Source organism: Lacerta agilis, chromosome 2, assembly GCF_009819535.1.
Source record: "Lacerta agilis isolate rLacAgi1 chromosome 2, rLacAgi1.pri, whole genome shotgun sequence".
Taxonomy (NCBI): Eukaryota; Metazoa; Chordata; class Lepidosauria; order Squamata; family Lacertidae; genus Lacerta; species Lacerta agilis.
Window position 1 is genome coordinate 109,931,458 of NC_046313.1, and position 20,020 is coordinate 109,951,477.

The following is a 20,020-nucleotide window of genomic DNA, read 5'->3' on the forward strand; positions in this document are numbered from 1 at the left end:
TCCCTCAGGAGGTTCTGAACCATCTTCCCTTGGAAGTTTCTAAGCAGAAGTTCGATGGCCATCGGTCATGGATGCTTTAGCTGAGATTCCTACGTTGCAGGGAGTTGCACTAGAAAGATGACTCTTGGGGTCCCTTCCAGCTCTATGATTATATGTTTTTCTGCTTCAACAATATTTCATTGTGTTCCCATCATTTTATGTAATTGTATTTTTGTTTAAATTAAAAAACAAATTAAATAAAACATGTTCTATTTACAAACAAAGCGTTTAAATAGCTACCTTTTTACTAATAGGATAGGGGCCATGGGCTTAGCCAGAATTTTTGTTAGGGGGAGGCAGAACCTCATATTTGTATTGATTTCTACTTATTGATTGGGGCGGGGAGCTGCCCCCTCCGCCCACCGCCCATGCCCAAGGGGGGGCCACAGGAAGGAACCAAGTTGAGAGTGGGGCCAGGTTCGGAAAAAGGTTGAGAGACACTGGCCTAGGTGACCCTCATGGTCCAGCTCTATGATTCTGTGATTATATGCTCAACTTTTTTGTAAAAAAAGGGAAATTGTCAATATTTATTTACGTATTTATTAACTGACACAAGAAAAACTTTAATAAAAACTAAGTAAAACACACACACACACACACACACACACACACACATACATATATATATATATATATATATATATATATATATATATGGTATCCCCAAACTTCGGCCCTCCAGATGTTTTGGACTACAATTCCCATCATCCCTGACCACTGGTCCTGTTAGCTAGGGATCATGGGAGTTGTAGGCCAAAACATCTGGCTGGCCGCAGTTTGGGGATTATACACACACACACACACACTTCTGGTGTCTAGGGGAAGCCCACAAACAGGGCCAGACATGGTTTCAGCTGTCGATAATTGTAGTGAAAAATGCTGGATCAAACCAGCAGCCCATCCTGGTTCATCATCCTGTTCTCACAGTGATGAATCGGATACTTATGGGAAGCCTGAGTGTGATTCCTAGGAACTGCCATCAACATGGGGTATAGAACGTCCCTGTTGACAGCCTCCTTCTCCATGAATTTGCCCAGTCCACCTGAGTTGGTGGCTATCACTACCTCTTGTGGGAGCGAATTCATACTACTACTACTACTACTACTACTACTAATAATAATAATAATAATATGATGCCACCCATCCGACTGGGATTTAACTACGCGCTGCTGTGTGGAAGAAGTAGCTACTTTAGTCCGTCTTTCCTGAATCAATCACTTCTCTCTCTCTCTGTGCCTCCAGAGGGTTCCTCATTCCCTGTTTCCGGTCTCATTCCAACTGAGCTACAACTGAAGCTTCAGCAGCCTGACTCCTTCCTATTCTCATGTAACTGCTCTTTCATTTTTTTCTCCTCCCAACTAGAATATTTGGTTTCCGCACCCGACTCCATCTCCCACATGGCACCCCGGGGAGAGCCGTGGGTGCAAGGCCCCCAGCGCTCCGAAGGGAGGCAGAGTCACAGAAGTGGCTCCGAAGGAGAAGGGGCAGCGGAGCTACTGCGAGAACAGTCCGAGGGGGAAGGTGAAGGCGTGGACTCTCCGAGGAGCCTCGCTGCCCCTCACGACAGGGCAGCAGCCAGCGACTCGTGTAGGTTTGCTCTCTGCTCCCTCAGATTTACCTGGTTCACTTTGCCTACTGTCTTTTCTGATACTCTGTGTGTTGTGCTTTAGGAGGGATTATTGGTTTGTTTTGTTCTTACAGTGGTGCCCCGCTAGACGAAAATAATTCGTTCTGCGAGTATTTTCGTCTAGCGGGTTTTTCATCTAGCGAAGCGGCAATGTAAACCGCGGTTTTCGCTAGACGAAAAAAAAAACGAAAAAAAATCGTCTTGCGAGGCAGCCCCATAGACTTTTTCGTCTTGCGGGGCAACCTTCCGCTAGACGAATGCCTTCGTCTAGCAAGTTTTTCGTCTAGTGAGGCATTCGTCTAGCAGGGCACCACTGTATTTTTACTATGTATCTTGTGGGGTTTTTTACATTGTATTTTACGTTGTGAACTGCCCTGAGATGAAGGGCAGTGTGCTAATTAATTAATTAATTTTGTTGTTGTTGTTTATCACGGCACTTCAAATGTAGGGTGTGAATGTAGCCTAAAGTAACTACTACTACTACTACTATTACTACTTTAGGCCACATTCACACCCTACATTTGAAGTGCCACGATACCACTTTAAACAGTCATGGCTTCCCTCAAAGAATTCTGGGAGCTGTAGTTTGTTATGGATACTGGGCCCGACAGTTCCCAGATTTCCCTTTGAAGAGAGGTGGATTGTTGGGGGTTTTTTTTGAAATGGTTTTTATTTGATTTTACATGTGTAAAGTTATAACAATACCAAATACATATCCTTATAAAGAGATTTATCTGAATCTCAAGACTTCCCACCATCCCCTCCCTGAGTCCTATAATCAACATTTTCAACTGCATATTATTTCATAATCTATATTTTGTATCTGTCCATATTATCCATAGTGTTTGTTACATTACAAGTGTTACTAGAATCCTAAGAGAGATGGACTGTTAAACCCCTCTGGGAATTGTAGGCCGGTGAGGGGTGAATGGTGGGGTGGGTGTGTCTCCTAACAACTCTCAGCACCTTTAGCAAGCTACACCTCCCATAATTCTTTGAGGGAAGCCATGACGGTTTAAACTGGTCTCGTGGTGCTTTAAAGGTGTGGTATGGAAGTCACCTCAGACTGGAGCCTGGGGTTTAACATGAGTGAGAGCTCCCTCACATGATACCTCAGGTAGAAGAGCCGCACACAGCTGCCTTCCAATAAAACAAGGGTGGGACACCTAATCCATCCTGAGGGCCGCATTCCCTTCTGGGCAGCTTCCTGAGGGCCGCATGCTAAAAGTGGGTTGGGCCAGAGGCAAAAGTGGGTGGAGCAACAAATGTAGATTTTGCCGCTGTACATTAGGCTAGCGCAGTACAATTTTACCTTTGCACACCCCTTGGGATGCTCCCCTCAGGCAAGCAAATAGGCATTATGAGGGTTCAGGGATACAATCCAGCCAGGCAAAAATACTCTGGGTGTGTAGGGGGGCAGGTGAGGGGTGTAGCCTGGAGAGAGGGACCTCCAGCCCATCCCCTGAGGTCTCCCCATCCCCTGCTATAAAATTACAGCAGGTGTGAGGAACCTCCAGCCCATGGGTCTAATTCAACCCTACAGGCAGTGTTATTTTTCAGGGGGTGGGGTGGAAAGCCGATAACTCACGATCCTTCTCTCAGAATGGGCGAGTTCTGGCTGAAAAGAAGCCCTGCCCTCAGGACTTTCCATTTGACCCACCAGGCCGCTTTGGCCAAGCCACATCCAACCTTCCCTATACCTGGCATATAAAGATTTGGCTTGGCAGAAAGTGGGGGGGGGGGGGTTGCAGGCTACCCTAGTTAGCCTTCCTGCTCCTCACAACAACCCTGCGAGGTAGGTTGGCCTAAGAGGTGGTATCTTTCCAAAGGTTGCACAGAGAACTCCGTGGCTGAATGGGGATTTGAATCCTGGTCTCCCAGGTCCTGGTCTAGCACTCTGACCACTGTACCTCTTGCCTGTGGGTATTAGTCTGTTCAAGACTTCTCTGCTGAATGTTACTGTTAATAATATTAATAACTGTCATTATTTTTGCAAGGTGATAGCATGACAACTGAACACCCAGAGGAGGATACCCAGCAAAGAGGCCTTGAGCTAGAAGTCAACGACGTGTCGCCAGACAGATCCGAAGAAAACGTTTCCCTGAAGTCTCGAGCCATCTCTGATAGTAGTGGGCATGGGTCGTTGGAACATCTAACAGCAGAGTGGGATGAATCTGGTCAGTATGGAGGACGCATCCTAAGCAATTTGGCCTTGTCAAGTTTCTAGCCCTTAAGCTTACAAAAAGAGAGAGAGAGGTTTGTAGGTCCACCGTGTTGTAGCTCCTTTGCGCATGCTGGCTGGGGAGGGATTTGGGGTACGTTAGACCTCGAGAAGAGAAGACGAGAGGTGAGATGATCGCCATCTTCAGATGTATGAAGCAGCTGTCACAGATAGAGATAGAGCAAGCTTTTTTCCCCTGCTACTCTAGACTGGTGGAACCTAAACCAATGGATTAATATTACAAGAAAGAAGATTCCGACTAAACATTAGGAAGAACTTTCTGATGGCCATCTTATCAAGGGTCCTGCCTTTCTTATCCCATCATAGTTCTGTTTTCTTTCTTTCTTTGTTTTCTCCACAGATAGTTTAAAATAAAATCCTTCCAATCCCCGGCCTCATCCTTGAATGATGAAACTGTCGGAATGTGGAAAGAGCCTGCATTTGTCCACTGGTGGGATCTCCAAGTAAACTGTTCTGTCCAGCAGCAAAGAGAGACCTCCAGAGTTTAGTGAATCTTGCAGACAATTTCTTTTGGAAAGACTTGAAGACACAGCAGCATTCTTAACTCCCCCCCCCCACCCTCCTCCAGTGTTAACCAGACATTTGCATAGCCAACATGTACGGATCGCGGGGAAAAGTGGGGTTCTTTAACTGAAATATTAACATATGTCTTTTTATTTTATTTTATTTTGTATGGGTTAATTCATGCGCATGTTTTATATTGTCACCCAGGAATACGCTAATGTTATGATCTGCGGTCTGGGGAAGGTCGTCATTATGTTCCCACAAGAGAGGTCAGTGATTTAAATTTCACAAGAGCGAACATTTTTAAGGCTGAGATTATATGCATTTCACAATTGCACTTGCACAAGGACACGAGCTGGTGCCAGGGCACCGAGTTCCAGCGTTCCTGAGAGACTAGGGCTTTTCGGGTTTCTAGCCCTTAAGCCTGTAAGGATGGAGTTTTTGAATCTGAAAATCTAGAGCACTGAATAGAGTCGCGAGCGGTCAGGAGGCAGGGTTCCGGTGTCCTGTAAAACTAACGGTGTAAGCAGAAACAATTATGCAAAAGAGGCAAATATGTATATATAAATATGCAAATGACTTTTCATTTGCATGCCATGTCCAGGTCAAATAATTCAGCTACTTTTGCTGCAGAACATTGATTTAATTAAGGGCAAAAATTACACTTCCTGACTACAGGTATAGGAAGCCAGTCAAGGTCATAAAGTCTTGTTCCAAGTCTGTGACAGATTTGCCACATCATCCTTTTCCCCTCCTTTTTATTTCTGTTTTGCAGACAAAACCCTGATTCTCACAGTCTCACAGTCACATTTCACGGTAAACTCATGTGTCATGTGACTTTTCACTTTTTGATTGTGGAATTGTCAACATTTCATTTGTGTGGATGTGCTCCCCCATGTGGCCGGAACTGAGAATCCCTACTCGCTGGAGGACCATTGCTTTTCATAGAATCATAGAGTTGGAAGAGACCACAAGGGCCATCCAGTCCAACCCTCTGCCAAGCAGGAAACACCATCAAAGCATTCCTGACAGATGGCTGTCAAGCCTCTGCTTAAAGACCTCCAAAGAAGGAGACTCCACCACACTCCTTGGCAGCAAATTCCACTGTCGAACAGCTCTTACTGTCAGGAAGTTCTTCCTAATGTTTAGGTGGAATCTTCTTTCTTGTAGTTTGAATCCATTGCTCCGTGTCCGCTTCTCTGGAGCAGCAGAAAACAACCTTTCACCCTCCTCTATATGACATCCTTTAATATATTTGAACATGGCTATCATATCACCCCTTAACCTTCTCTTCTCCAGGCTAAACATACCCAGCTCCCTAAGCCATTCCTCATAAGGCATCATTTCCAAGCCTTTGACCATTTTGGTTGCCCTCTTCTGGACACGTTCCAGCTTGTCAGTATCCTTCTTGAACTGTGGTGCCCAGAACTGGACACAGTATTCCAGGTGAGGTCTGCCCAGAGCAGAATATAGTGGTACTATTACTTCCCTTGATCTAGACGCTATACTCCTATTGATGCAGCCCAGAATTGCATTGGCTTTTTTAGCTGCTGCATCACACTGTTGACTCATGTCAAGTTTGTGGTCTACCAAGACTCCTAGATCCTTTTCACATGTACTGCTCTCAAGCCAGGTGTCACCCATCCTGTATTTGTGCCTTTCATTTTTTATTTTTTATTTTTTTGCCCAAGTGTAGTACTTTACATTTCTCCTTGTCAAAATTCATCTTGTTTGCTTTGGCCCAGTTCTCTAATCTGTTAAGGTCATTTTGAAGTGTGATCCTGTCCTCTGGGGTATTAGCCACCCCTCCCAATTTGGTGTCATCTGCAAACTTGATCAGGATGCCCTCAAGCCCATCATCCAAGTCATTGATGAAGATGTTGAATAAGACTGGGCCCAAGAAAGAACCCTGTGGCACCCCACTAGTCACTTCTCTCCAGGATGAAGAGGAGCCATTAATGAGCACCCTTTGGGTTCGGTCAGTCAGCCAGTTACAAATCCAGGGTACTTTGCAGCAGCAGACGAAGTGTAATTATTATTATTTTTAACTGGGGGGGAACCTAACACTGAATAATATAACTCGGCGACAGTTATGAGGAGCTACCATTTTATTGATTTTTGTGTTTTTATTGTTAGCTCTGTGTGTGCTTTAGAACTGGTTTATAAATAAGTCAGGACGGTATTCAACTAAGTCCTGCCTGGAGAAGACCCACTGAAATTAATTCATCTAAGTTAGTCATGTCTATTGACTTCAGTTGGTCCTACTCAGATTAGCAGAGGCCACCCTTAATGTGTGGCTTCCTGTATTTCTAAGCTGGCCCACAAAAAATGCTGCCTTTTCAGAGTCTGTGGTCTGGATCCTGCATTAATTTGGAATTGACGACAGACTTTTTGCAGCAGGATTGTCTGTTTTGCAGTTCTTGGATCCCAGCCTTTGCACTGTAAAGAGTTACGTATATTCTTTTATTATTGTTGCTGTTAATTCCTTTTTAACGATGCCCTCTTTGTTTTGGAAGACTAGCTGCCCAGTTCTGACAGGTTTTTGGTGTTCAAAACAGCACAGGGAGGTGACCAGTTGCTTAATTTTAATTTTAAACTGTAAGGCAGTTTTCCATACAGAGTGGTGCATTTTTTTTAAATTTAAAAAAACAGTAATAGAATATTCCAGTGCTTCAGACAGCAGACAGCATACATTGTGTAGAACAGCTTGCATAGGTGGGGTATAAAAAAATAAAAATTATTATTATTATTATTATTATTTAATTGATTGTGTGTGTGAAACTGCATTGCATCTAAGGATTTCTCCAGGGTACAATGCAGGATAGAATCATAGGGTTGTAATCCAGTGCTAGTCCTACGCAAGAGTATACCTATTGAAATTCAGTACTGTGACTAAGCAGCGGTGGGGCATATGCCCGTGCTGCCCAGGGCGGGCGGGCTCCCAAGGGGGAGGGCAGGGCACGGAGGATGCCCTCCTGTGCGCCACAGTTCAGGGTAGGAGAGGGGCCTCTGTATCTAAGCCACCATAATTTCATAGAATCATAGAATTGTCGAGTTGGAAGGGATCACAAAGGTCATCTAGTCCAACCCCCTGCAATGCAGGGATCTTTTGCTCAAAATTCACGTTGGATATTCCCAAAGCACGGGTGTGTGGGTCCGTGTAGCAGACCTGTAAGAATCAATGGGAATGACTGTTTTGAAGGAGCCAGCGCACACCATGTTCACCAACAGCACACTGGGGCAGGGCTTGTGTGAGAGAAAGGGCCACCACTGCTCTAACCCTACAGACAGCCCTTATGTACATCAGTCGATGCCGCGTCAAACACCATCCTGTACAACAGGGCCTGCTCACACCGTCACCTGAGAGGCATGGCGTTAGAAGCACCTTGAGAGATATAACTCTTTGGTTCTCAGGGAGCTGCTCCATAGCAATTCATCTCTCTTCCCAGGGAACTGTGTCTCCTTAACAACTCTCAGCACCCTTAAAAAACTACAGTTCCCAGTATTCTTTGTGGGGTGGAAAGCACAACTGCTTAAAGTGGTGCGGTGCTATCTTAAATTTATAAATGGGGCATTATTCAATTGGCAGCCATGCAGACCACCAGCCATGGGGCTCAATACCCCCCTTGTTTGATTTCAGAAGCAGGCCATAGTAGTAGTAGTAGTAGTATTTTTATTATTATACCCCACCCATCTGACTGGGTTTCCTCGGCCACACTGGGCAGCTTCCAACAGAATATAAAAGCACAACTAGTGTATAGAGCCGAGTGATGTCATTGATCTGGTTAGCTCAGTATTGTCTATTCTGATGGGCTGCAGCTCTCCAATGTTTCTAATGAGGGGGGATGTTCTTCAAAATTGCATTCTAATACTATTTTTAACTTTTCAACATACCAGGGATTGAAACTGGGACCTTCTGCGTGCAAATGAAGCTCTCTACCACTGAGGGTACTAGCAGTCGTGTGCAGCCTTGATACACGTGTGAATGTGTTTTGTTTCTAGCAGGGACCTAAATGCACAAATTTTTCTTCTTCTTCTCTGGACCGTATACACAAAGCTGCTGCTTTTCATTTTTCTTTTTAAGCTTAAGGAGATTCCTCAGTACATTAAGAGGATTTTATTTTAAAAATTGGGAAAGGGGTTGGCATGTACGGGGAAAACCGTCCGAAACAACTCATCGATTGAAAAACAGTTGATCTGCAAAATGTAGCAATAAGGCGTGCAGCCTAGGAACACTGGGCCCAGTTCAGACAGGCATCTTCTCGCTTTAGTCCCACCGAGATCACCTTGACTTAAAGTTAGATACGAATAACTTAAAGCCCTGTTGATTTCAATAGAAGTTAACTACAGTATACACATCTATTCAGAAGTATGGCCCATGGTTTTCAAAGTGTGTTTAACCACACCACTCACCTGTGTTTTCAAGTTGACAGGAGCTGCATTCATTTGACAATGTGATAATCAGATTTTCTTTTTCTTTGCATAACTCTGTTTACTTCTGCTTTAATAATTAAAAAAAAATGTTTCCACTTCCCTTTCCCCCGTTACTTACTGTTAAGGAGTAACATACATAAAAATTGAGAACACTGTCTTTGACTTCTCCTTTCTTGAGGAGTATGAGGTGGAAGAATGGGCTGCACTGTTTTGAGCCAGGTATGCAGGTAGCCTTGCAAGCAATTCCTGTGAAAATGCTCTGGCCTGTCAAGTGTTTTTAGCCAGTGAGTGAAGAGTGATTGAGTTATTTAGACAGCAGGTGGCAGGAATCCCTGGGGGTCCTCAATGACTCCTGTTTTCATATACATACACACACACACACACACACACACCCTTCAATGCACTTTTATTGCTTTCTTATTTCCTAGGCGGAATTAAGCAGGTCTTTTTTTCACACTGAAAAGCAATTATGAGGAGAAAAGGGTGTGTGTTTGTGTGTGAGAGAGTGAGCAGGGGAAGGCCAGAGAGATAAAGGGCTGGCAGAGGGGGCGGAGACCTCCTGGTTCTGGAAGCACCCATCATTAGCTTGCATGGATGCCCCAACTGATCACCCATGGAAGAATGCATCCCTCACACCCAGAGAAAGGTTTCCCATCTCTGACCCAATTAATTGACTAGTGAGGGAGTTCCTAGGGATGAGGTTCTGTTTTGAATTGATGCAATTTTGAAAGAGCCACCATCAAGGGGTTTTTTTTTGTGAGGGGAGAAGAGGGCTGAACAAGATAAAGCAAGACCACACAGAAAAATTACAAACTTTATTATTGAATAGTTTCAATGTAGCAGGGGGGATGCAATTCATCTTAGAAACCCCAGTTGGAAAGCCTGCTAAAATGACCCTGGGCATCTTTGGAGACTGACAATGCTGCATTAATGACGCTTTTGTTTTTCAAAGAGGGGAGTGGAGGGGGGGGGGAGAAGTCAAATAGCCCAGAAGTAACTCTGTTGCTTTGGATAAATCCTAGTATAGATACGGAGCCCCTTTGGAAGTTGCTTTCTCCTGAATTGGGGATGGGGGACCTGTGGGACTCCAGACCTTATTGGACTATGATCTCTGCCCAATGGCCACGCTGACTGGGGCTTATGGGAACTGGAGCCCAGCAACAGGAAGAGGGCCAGAGTTGCCCGTCTAGGTCCTCAAACTGGCTTCCACACTGAGAAGACAGCTAAGGAGACCCTGACTGCCTGAAAGGGAACCATTGCAAAGGATTATGGGAAATGCTCCAGGCATTAGCAATTGTTAGATTTGAACACAGCAAGGCATGGCCTATCCCCGTGGGCCTCACCAGCTGCTCTTTTTGAGGGGAAAGCCTGTGTCTGGGCTACGCATCTTCAGCAGGATCAGGGAACCTGTGGACCTTCTCCAGATGTCATCAGCCCCAGCCAGCCCCAACCCATCGGTGGAAATTGGGCCCGTAGCAACTTCAGGCCACCACTTCCTCTATCTCCACCATACATTTTCAGTAATAGTTAGCAGGCAATCAATACTTTTTAAATTTCTCTCTGTGTGAGTCTTGTTTATTGCATATAGATAATTGTTGTAGTTGTTTTTTTTTTTTTTTTACGGAACTACAGTATACAAATATTGTTATAAATAAATCTTCCCTAGCCTGGAGATCTGGGCATCATCAGGAGGGCATCAGGTTGAAGGAGGATGGTAAACATGAAAAACTAGCATCTTTGGGGGGGGGTGGAATCTAGACTGGAGGCCTTTCCTTCTCACCAGCTACTTTTCTATGTGCAGGGACGTGTTTTTGTGTTGTTGTTGTTGTTGTTGTTTGTGTGTGTGAGTGCCCGGAGGAGCATATTGTTACACAAGCAGTCTGAAGTGGCACAGCTCTTGAAGTCTTTAAGGGGAGCAAAGACCTGCTGCAACCCCTCTGCTCCAAATGATAGACTCCTCCTGCGTTCAGCATGGCTGGGAATGATCTGGCTGATAACTGGTCTACAATCCAACCTTGTCTGGCGTTACTTCCTGCTATGCTTCAAAGGTGTCATTAGGATGTGTAACAGGGTTGGAGTCCAAGTGCTTCTGGACTCCAACTCCCATCAGCCCCAGGCAGCATGCCGATTGCTCGGGGATGATGGGAGTTGGAGTCCAACATCATCATGAGGTCCACATGCTTCTTCAGACCTGAGGTATAATTTTTGTTTTCGCCCAACAGCATGTGGGTGTTCTGAAATGGAGAGAACTCATGCCTGTGGACTGTTTTCACTGTCTTGATTTCCCCCTCTCTGCATTTTGAAGCTGAAAAGATTTGTGGCTTTCAGCGCAAATGGAAAACAGCTTTGGAGATGGGGATCCCACTGCCCTCCAAGTGCTGCTGGACTCCAGTTCCCATCAGCCCCAGGCAGCACAACCTATGATCAAAGATGATGGGAGCTGGAGTTCAGCAACATCTAGAGGCCTTCAGGTTTCCTCCTACTGCTCTTAATCTTTTGCCAAACCCAACCAAACCCTGGCGATCCCACCCTTAAAGTTTGCCCCAACTGTCCACCGCACCGTTCCTTTATTCCTTCCCACTTAAAAAGCTCAGAATACATTTACAAATAAATACACGTTCTGCAAGCTGGATAGGTTAACAGAGTTCATTTAAAAACAGTACTTATTTTTAAAAATCCATCAAAACTGTATGGCGTGGTCCAGGAGGGCTCCAAAATGCCAAGTCTTGAGTGCCAGTCTTAGGAAGAAAAGAAAAACCTCCCGGGTTCTTAAAAGGCAGATTGTCTCCAAAAAGCTGTTGCTGCTTCTGGTGAAGGAAGGGCCGGTTTTGACATCTTCGGTAAAAGCTAGCCTGGGTTGGGAAAAACCAAGCTGCTCTTGAATCTAGAATGGCAAAAAATGCAGGGGAAACTGGCCTAGGTGCTGGGAGCTGTTGTTGATTGGCATCCGTCCGTCTCGGGAGACAATGGAGGAGCCCTGGTCTAGCAACATCTGGGGGGTCCAAAGGTTCCCCCAGCCCTGAGCTAATGGCTGCAGCTCAAGCAGCAGGGTCAGTTAAAAGTGAGGCGGAGAGGTCAGTGTGGTGCAAAAGCACCGGGAGAACCAGCCAATGGGCTCCACTTGTGCATTTGCAGCACATCAACTTTTTTGCTGCCTCCCTCCACCGTCTCCCAGTAAGTAGCAGCAACCCACCTTGCAGGGAAGCTGGTGTAATGGCTCCACCCCACCCAGCGTGTCGCTTTTCACGATGACAAAAGTATTACAGCTTGGAACATTTTTTTTTTACCTAACTACCGATGCTTAGCCTCAGTTTTCCCCATCTGTAAAATGGGTATAATGCTGACTTCCCTCATTGGATAGCACCGATGACAAGCCCAAAAGAGATTGTACAATGTTCTTCTCTGCTGCACTGCTCTCTATTTTTAAAATCTTTTGTTGGCTTCTGGTTTAAAATATTCTCTTTTTGATTTACGGGTACATCATTTCATAATAAATACTGTTGTAACTTTGTGGCTTGATTAGCCACCATGGACAGCTAGTATAGGGGTATTAAAAACATTTTATAATAAATATCATATAATAAATAAAACGCTGTTAAGAAATTGCCGTATCGACTGGGCCACTTTGAAGGGTTTGGCACAAGACACTGCTTCACTGGAACAGCTCTTGCCCTTGGCCCTCCTTTAAATTATTATTTTAATATTTAATAGCATTTCTCCACCTCTTAATTTTTTTAAAAAAAAATCTCTAATCAATAGAGATTGACTTGCTAAGTACAACCAAGTCAATGTTGCATGTGTTTATGGGGCTCTTGTATTTGCAAAGCACCCCTCCTCAACCACTTTTGCGAGGTAGGCTGGTTATTCTCATTTTACAGAAAGGCAGATGCGACTTGCCTCAATGGGTCCACTGGTCCGCTCGCCCAGGTCTCCTGGATCAAAGCTCACCTCTTTATCTGTTGGAACGGCACAGGCTCTGAACCCTACAGCTCTCACTGGCTACCAGTATGCAACCTGACCATGCAGCTTTTCGCTTTTTTCTTCTTTGCATAGATAGACGGGCTGTCCTGTTAAAACCAGGGTAAGTGGGAGGTGGATGGGAAAAGAGCAACAGGGTTCTGGCAGCCCTGCCCGTTGAGAAAATCCCATCAAAATCCAAATGAAAACTACAAAAGGGTGAATGGTGCCCCCTTGTCATTCCCACATCTTCCTTTTCGTCCCTCTGCTCGGCCGCGTGTCTAGCGTACGCGACGCGGTGTCAGAAGTTGATGGCGTGGGTGAGTCTGGAGCGGCATCCTCTCGGGGTCCATCCGTAGGAGGAGGTTCTGGGACGGGGTTGCAAATGCCGCCTGGGGTGGCCAGAGGAGGCACCGGGCACGGAATGGCTGGGCCTGCCGCGGGCTCTGAAGGCATGCCGGGCACGTGACCGGGCTGTAGGGGGGTCCCAGCCTCCGGTGGGCCCCAAGGTGGGTTGCTGTTCCCCTGGTACGAGCTGTAGCCATGGGACGCTCCTTGCGGCGGAGACCTCTGGCCGGCGAACACTTCTGCGATGGCTGCCATGGTGGCTGTTTGCCTCCCCAGGAACTCGCCCAGGTCGCTGTGGGAGCGCTCAATGGCGTTGACCATCAGCTGGGCTGTGGCCCTGTCCTGGCGCCTCTCCTGCTTCCTGTGCTGCCTCTCCTCTTGCCTGGCCCTGTCAAAGGCCTTCAGGTCCTGGCGGTGCAAGCCGCGCATGGCGTCCAAAAGCATGGAAGGGGCCCTCGAAGCCGACTCCACCAGCTGCATGCTGGTCTCAAGGCGCTGCTTCCGGTTCCGCATGCGCCGGTTCCGCATCCGCTCCGCGTTCGTGAGGGGCCTCCGGAACTCTTGAATGGGGCCTGCATAGGTTGGGACACATGCACAAAAACACGAAGTAGATTCCCTGTTTGGGACATGTGTATAATAATAATAATAATAATAATAATAATAATAATAATAATAATAGAACATTAAAACCACAATAAAAGATCAAACACTAAAAACTTCCCTAAACATGGCTGACTTCAAATGTCTTCTAAAAGTCAGATAGTTGTTTATTTTCTTGACATCTGATGGGAGGGCGTTCCACAGGGCGGGAGCCACTACTGAGAAGGCATGTCCAAAAACCGCTCTGGGGGCTTAATCCAGCTCACTGGGGGATTCAAGTACTTCATGTAGTACATAGTAAAACTAGGGAACTTGCTCCCTTAGGAGGCAGTGAAGGGCCCCAACTTAAATGTCTTTAAAAAGGTAAAGGGACCCTCAACCATTAGGTCCAGTCACGGACGATTCTGGAGTTGCAGCCCTCGCTTTACTGGCCGAGGGAACCGGCGTACAGCTTCTGGGTCATGTCACCAGCATGACAAAGCCGCTTCTGGCGAACCAGAGCAGCGCACGGAAACGCCATTTACCTTCCCTCCGGAGCGGTACCTATTTATCTACTTGCACTTTGATGTGCTTTCGAACTGCTAGGTGGGCAGGAGCTGGGACCGAGCAACAGGAGCTCACCCCGTCGCAGGGATTTGAACCGCCGACCTTCTGATCAGCAAGCCCTAGGCTCTGTGGTTTAACCCATAGCGCCACCTGCGTCCCTTTAAATGTCTTTAAAGGAGGGTTATACCCAATCATGGAGGGCAAGACTATCAATGGCTGCTAGCCATGATGGCTGTGCTCTTGCCTTCACAAACGGAAGCAGCATGCTTCTGAATGCTGGAAACCGCAGGAAGCAGAGAGTGTTGTAGTGTTCAGGTCCCACCGGGAAGGTTTCCTGCAGGCATCTGGTTGGCCGCTGTGAGAACAGGAGGCTGGACTTGATCCAGCAGAGATCTTCTTATGCTCAAAACAGATCCAACCATCTGTAGAATCCCCCCTTCTCCAGAGACAGAGCTCCGATTCATGCCATAGACCTTGAAGGACCAGAGACACCTTAGACTGGGCTCCCACAAAGTGTTCAAAAGGAACTCCTTGGAGAATCCTTACCATACGGCCTGAGACACCTGCCTCCCTCAGGCACAGGTTCCCGGCAGATCAGCGTTCTCCCGGTATTGGGCGGTGCTCTCTCCGGCACAGCAGGATTCGGAGCCTGCGGTCCGATGGCAGGAAACGACACCGGCTGGGCCAGGGGCGGGTACTGCATTGGCAGCGCCACTGTGGGGTAGTGTACCTGTTGTGCCACAGAGGGGTATTGCTGCGGCATGGGGGTGTTCACCACCACCTCATCAAACGTCCATAGAGCCTGGAAAGAGCAAAGAGGAAAGATCAGGCCAGGGAGGGACTGGCGATACTGCTTGGAAAAAACTCTGTGCCGCAAAACTACTCTCCATTCAGACCAGACCAGACCAACAGTTTTAATTCTACCAATGTCAAATTGTATTTTAGTGGTGGATTTTTCTTTTTATATATATATATATACAGTCGTACCTTGGTTCTCGAACTTACCGGTAATCCAATCTGGGAGTCTGTATGACTCCTGAAACTGTTCGAAAACCAAGGTGCGGCTTCTGATTGGCTGCAGGAGCTTCCTGCAGTTAAGTGGAAACCACGTTGGATGTTCGGCTTCAGAAAAATGTTCGCAAACCGGAACACTTGCTTCCGGGTTTGCGGCGTTTGGGAGCCAAAACGTACAAGTACCAAGGCGTTCGAGAACCAAGGTACGACTGTATATAATTTTTATTAAATATTTCTGTTTTACATGGTAGAATATTCATTTAAACAACCTTAAAATATCCATGACTTCCCTTCTTCTCTTTGCATGGTTCATTTTTCATACGGTAAATCCCTGCATATTTTACATGAACTAAACCATTCAGTATTCCAATATCACATGCGTCAAAACTTATTTACACTGTTGAATTTATCTTAATGCTGCCAATGTTTTCAAATGTACACGATTTCTCCTTATATATTCAAGAAACATTTTCCAATCCTCTTTAAACATATGTTCTTCTTGTTCTCTTATTCTATATGTTAAATCTGCAAGCTGCGCATATTCTATCACTTTAAGTTGCCATTCTTCTTTAGCTGGGATCTCACCTGTTTTCCATTTTTGGGCTAACAAAACACGGGCCACAATAGTGGATGGATTTTTTAAAATGCTTTTAGCAGTTCTTGTTTTTATCTGTTAGCTGCCTTGAATCCCCTTCAGGGGAAAAGGCAGGGTACAAATAAATTAATTAATTGACAATAACTTTGATAAGACACATTCAGCCCCGTTGAATCGGACAAAAGGTCCGTCTAGTTTGGATTCCTGTTCCCCAAAGGGGCAAACAAACTTTTGGAAACCTCTGATGAAGCCTCTGATGCAAGAACCCACCACTGTGCTCCATCCCCCGGCAACTGGTATTCAAAGGCACACTTTGTCTGAGCATTGAGCCTCCACAGCTGTCATCAGCAGTATACACACACACACACACACTTAATGCTTTTCCTAAATGCTTTCATTAAAGGTGGTCCTGTTTCTTACATTATTTCAAAACCGTACAAACACGCACAAAGTTTGCAGTTTGTTAGGGCTATTCACACATTATGTTCAGTGAGTGTACAACCTGTGTACAGACATTGCACATACACTATTCCTATGTAATCTTCAACGAGTGTACAGTCTGTGCATTCCTCCAGGATTTCCTTCTGGTCTAGCATTTCGTTTTCACAGGATGGGGTGTGGGAAATAAGTTGTCTCTTCTTTTCCCGCCCCCATTTTATTAGAGACACTTAAAAATATATATATAATTACCTGCTGTTCTTTTCTCTGGGCTTCTCGTTGCCTCATCAGGAAGTCTTCCGACAAGGCGACTGCTTGGGCGCAGGTTTCTGGGCTGTGCTCCCGGACCCAGTTCTGGATTTCCTGGGGCAGGACTGTCAGGAACTGCTCCACGACCACGGCCTCCAGGATCTGCTCCTTGCTGTGCCTCTCGGGCCTCAGCCACTGGTGGCAGAGCTCCTGCAGCTGCCGGCAGACTTCCCGGGGCCCCTCGGCCTCCTGGTAGCGGTGGCGCCGGAAACGCTGGCGCCGCATCTCCATGCTGACCGTGTCGTCACCAGGGGTCTCCTCCTTCACGCTCCCGTAGCCCCTCCGTTCTCGGTGCCCTGAGCCGCCATAGACTGGCTGGGCTTCCCGGCTGAGGCCCGAAAGGCTCTGGGCTACCCACCCTCCAGGGGGCCACTGGCTCGGGTTGGCAGCTGCCTCATAGGAGGTCTGGAATGAATTGGTGTCCCACTGCAAGGGCTTGTGCAATGGTGGGTTCCTCCACCCTGGCTGGGGATAGGGCACTGCCTTGGGGAACTCCTGCCTCTGGGCCTCCCAGTGTTGCTGCAGACCCTCGTCTGGCTCCTCCTTCACCTGCTGAGGAGCTTCCCCGGCCAAAAACTCCCGCATGGAGCCAACCGGAAGGAAGCGGGAAGCTGCGCCTCCCCCTAGTTCGTGACCAGATGGGTCTTGCGCCTCCATTTTCATCGCTGGCTGCATTCCTGGTTCTGGAGCACCCTGGAACTGCAGGTGGAGGGCAGCTGTTTCCCCTCTCCCCGTAGCCATATTGTGTCAACCCACGAGGGAAATTCCTGTCTCACGTCGGAGGTCGGCAAGGCGAGGCCGGTGGGCCAAATCTGGCCACCCAAGGGATACCCTTTTGCCTCTCCCCAAAGGCAAAAGCAGAGGTAAAGAAGGGGAGCAGACAGACTTCCAGGGAGAAGAAAGGGGCCTTGTCGGCAGGCTCTTGTTGGGGGTGGGTGGTTGTGCCTGCCCACCCCCAATTCCTCGGAGCAGGTTCTCTGGTAAAACTAGCCACCAAATGGAAGCTTAAGTCCGCAGCAGAGATGGGGAAATCATCTGGTAGGGCGATGATGTTGTTCTGTTGGTTTTGCAAGGCAAATGGCCCAATCCAAGCAGGGTCTTCAGGAGTTGGAAATGCCTTCTTGTGCCTGCACCTGTAGGAGGAAGGGGAATAAAGATTCTTTACTCTTACTGTAGGAACGCAGCTTTCTCCAGTATGAATCCTCACAGAAGGCCTGACTGCAAGCCCAGAGCAGTGACTCAACCAGAAATATGGCAGGCAGACTCACAGATGATGCCATTCTGCTATGTAGGGAGTAACTCAGTAACTCTGTAATTTGAAAGAGATGCTTGTTCCCGTGTTCTGTACAACATGCTGGGTAAACCTTCCCCCATTTGGGCTCAAGTTGATAGGCATGGTCAGGTGGCAGGATCCCATCCTCCAGGAATCCTGGCCCTAAGCTGTTTAGGGCTCTAAGAAGTCGCACCCAACACTTGGATCAGGGATTAGAGACAGACCTGAAGGCCAGTCCAGCTACAATAGCAATAGAGTTATTTGCTCCAGAGTTCATGAGTGTTACACCAAGGGGGGAAATTTAAGGGGGGGGGGTAGACCAGGCAGCATGGGCCCTGCAAACCACCCAAGGATTCCAATTGTCAGCGCTCAGCTCTGCCAAGTCCAGAGAAGTGTTCCATATTTTTAACTGAGGGCGGGTCGGGGGGGGAACTCTCTTCACCTGCACAGCCCATGAAACACACTTTCTGCACAGCTGGGAGTCATAAATCAAGACAGGCCATCCACAAGGAAGTGGAACGAGAGGTGACAGGAAAAAGGTGTGCTCAAAGATTGTGTGAATGAACACGAGGACACTGTCAGGAAGCATGTGGCATGCATGGAGGGCGAGGGCCAACACGCTGGATTATGCAGGAACGCAGGAAGTTGCCTTACACAGTTATACCATGAGTCCATCTAGCTCAGCACTGGAAGCAGGTCTCCAGGGTTTCAGGCAGGGGTCTCTCTCCCCCCCCCCATGGTTTTGCTCCACAGTCAGAGCCAATAGTGTATCTGAATACCAGTTGCTGGAAACCACAGGAAGGTGTGTGTGTGGGAGGGGTGCTCCTGTGTTCAGGTCCTGATCATCACAGGTTTCCCCACAGGTATCTGGCCAGCCACGATGAGACTAGGATGCTGGACTAGATGAGCCACTGGCCTGATCCAGCAGAGCTCTCCTTATGCTTGTATATTCTTAGATCCCAGGGACTGAACCTGGAGCCTTCTGGAGGCAGAGCAGATGTCCCACCACTCAGCTGTTCTCCTTGGATAACATATGGGGACTGAAGGAAGTGTCAAGGGGTGTGAGCGGAGAGACAGAAGTCTGAGGTGGGAGGGAGCAAAATCTGCAAACCAAGCCTAACAAAAAGCTGCTTATTCTCTGGCTGAGGGCCCCAACCGCCTTTCAATATTTTGATACTTGCACGCAGGGGTTGGGGTAGGGGGCTGCGGTGGTTTGACAGGTCTTTGGAGTGCTGGACAGCTCCCTTAGAGCCACACAAACCCTGCCTGCAACTGCCTCCATCCGCTGCACATAATCTCCTACGGTAGTTGTTTACGTGGCATCTCTAACGCTTTCTATGCGACTGACAGGCGATGCAAAGAAAGGAAAGAGGGACGAGGAGGGCAAAGAAAACGCAAGCAAAAACCCAGTTTAAAAATTGGGCAGCGGTGGTGCCCTACCTTTGTTCCCAGGATTATGTCATTCTCTCTGTTTCTCCCCCCCCCCCTCCCGTCCTTGCAGAGTCTTCACTCCCCCCACATCCATCACCTCCCGGTTCTGCTCTTGAATTGCGTGCAAAGTAGCTGCCCGCCACCGACTGTTAAACAATAATAATCATGGATACGGATGGCTTTACTGCTAAAAAATATATAATTAAAATCCAGTCTGTCTTCGTTGTTAAGAAGACGAATGGATCTGCAGGGACACTGCCACCTGACCGCTGATATATGCTACAACAAACTTTATCCCCTCCTGCCCCACTTGATATGGATGAAAGGGGATTTTTTTTGGGGGGGGGGGGAGCTGGGACCTGTCTCTTGGGGGGGGCTACATGCTTGCCCCATCCCCCTGTCTCCTCTCCCCCTGCTCATCTCCTCCCTCTTTCCACCCTCTCCCACCCCGCCCCGCAGATCATCTCGACCCACCTCTCGCCGGCTGCAGACTCCGGATCCCCCGCAGCCCCCCAGGCGCCCGAGTTTTAGATGCAGCCCGAGAGGATGCTGCTGCTGCTGCTGCTACTGCTGTTGCCTCTTCTTCCCACCCAAGCCAAGAGGAAAGGACAGGAAGAGGAAACTCGCCCGACCTCACACTTCCGGGTTTGTCTAGGCGCCGCG

The 20,020-nt window shown here is 47.5% G+C and overlaps 3 protein-coding genes across 3 annotated transcripts in view; 1 reads left to right on the top strand and 2 right to left on the bottom strand.

The window, feature by feature from the left end:
- Nucleotides 1-5,351, top strand: part of LOC117042419 — a 31,545-nt gene extending 26,194 nt beyond the window's left edge. The window contains exons 13-15 of the mRNA XM_033141965.1: nt 1,402-1,626; nt 3,664-3,843; nt 4,249-5,351. Coding sequence (XP_032997856.1) covers nt 1,402-1,626; nt 3,664-3,843; nt 4,249-4,262 — 419 coding nt within the window. The 3' untranslated portion in view covers nt 4,263-5,351. The remainder of the gene's footprint in view (nt 1-1,401; nt 1,627-3,663; nt 3,844-4,248) is intronic.
- The window catches only part of LOC117042654 (oocyte zinc finger protein XlCOF6-like), a 663,370-nt gene that overhangs the window by 307,027 nt on the left and 336,323 nt on the right, over nt 1-20,020 (bottom strand). The window lies entirely within an intron of this gene.
- LOC117042700 lies at nt 11,397-19,917 on the bottom strand. The gene is made up of 4 exons (XM_033142304.1): nt 19,832-19,917; nt 16,597-17,786; nt 14,844-15,099; nt 11,397-13,723 (listed from the first exon to the last, which is right to left on the bottom strand). Exons 2-4 carry the CDS (start codon nt 17,392-17,394, stop codon nt 13,041-13,043), a joined length of 1,737 nt encoding a protein of 578 aa, XP_032998195.1. The 5' UTR covers nt 17,395-17,786; nt 19,832-19,917; the 3' UTR covers nt 11,397-13,040.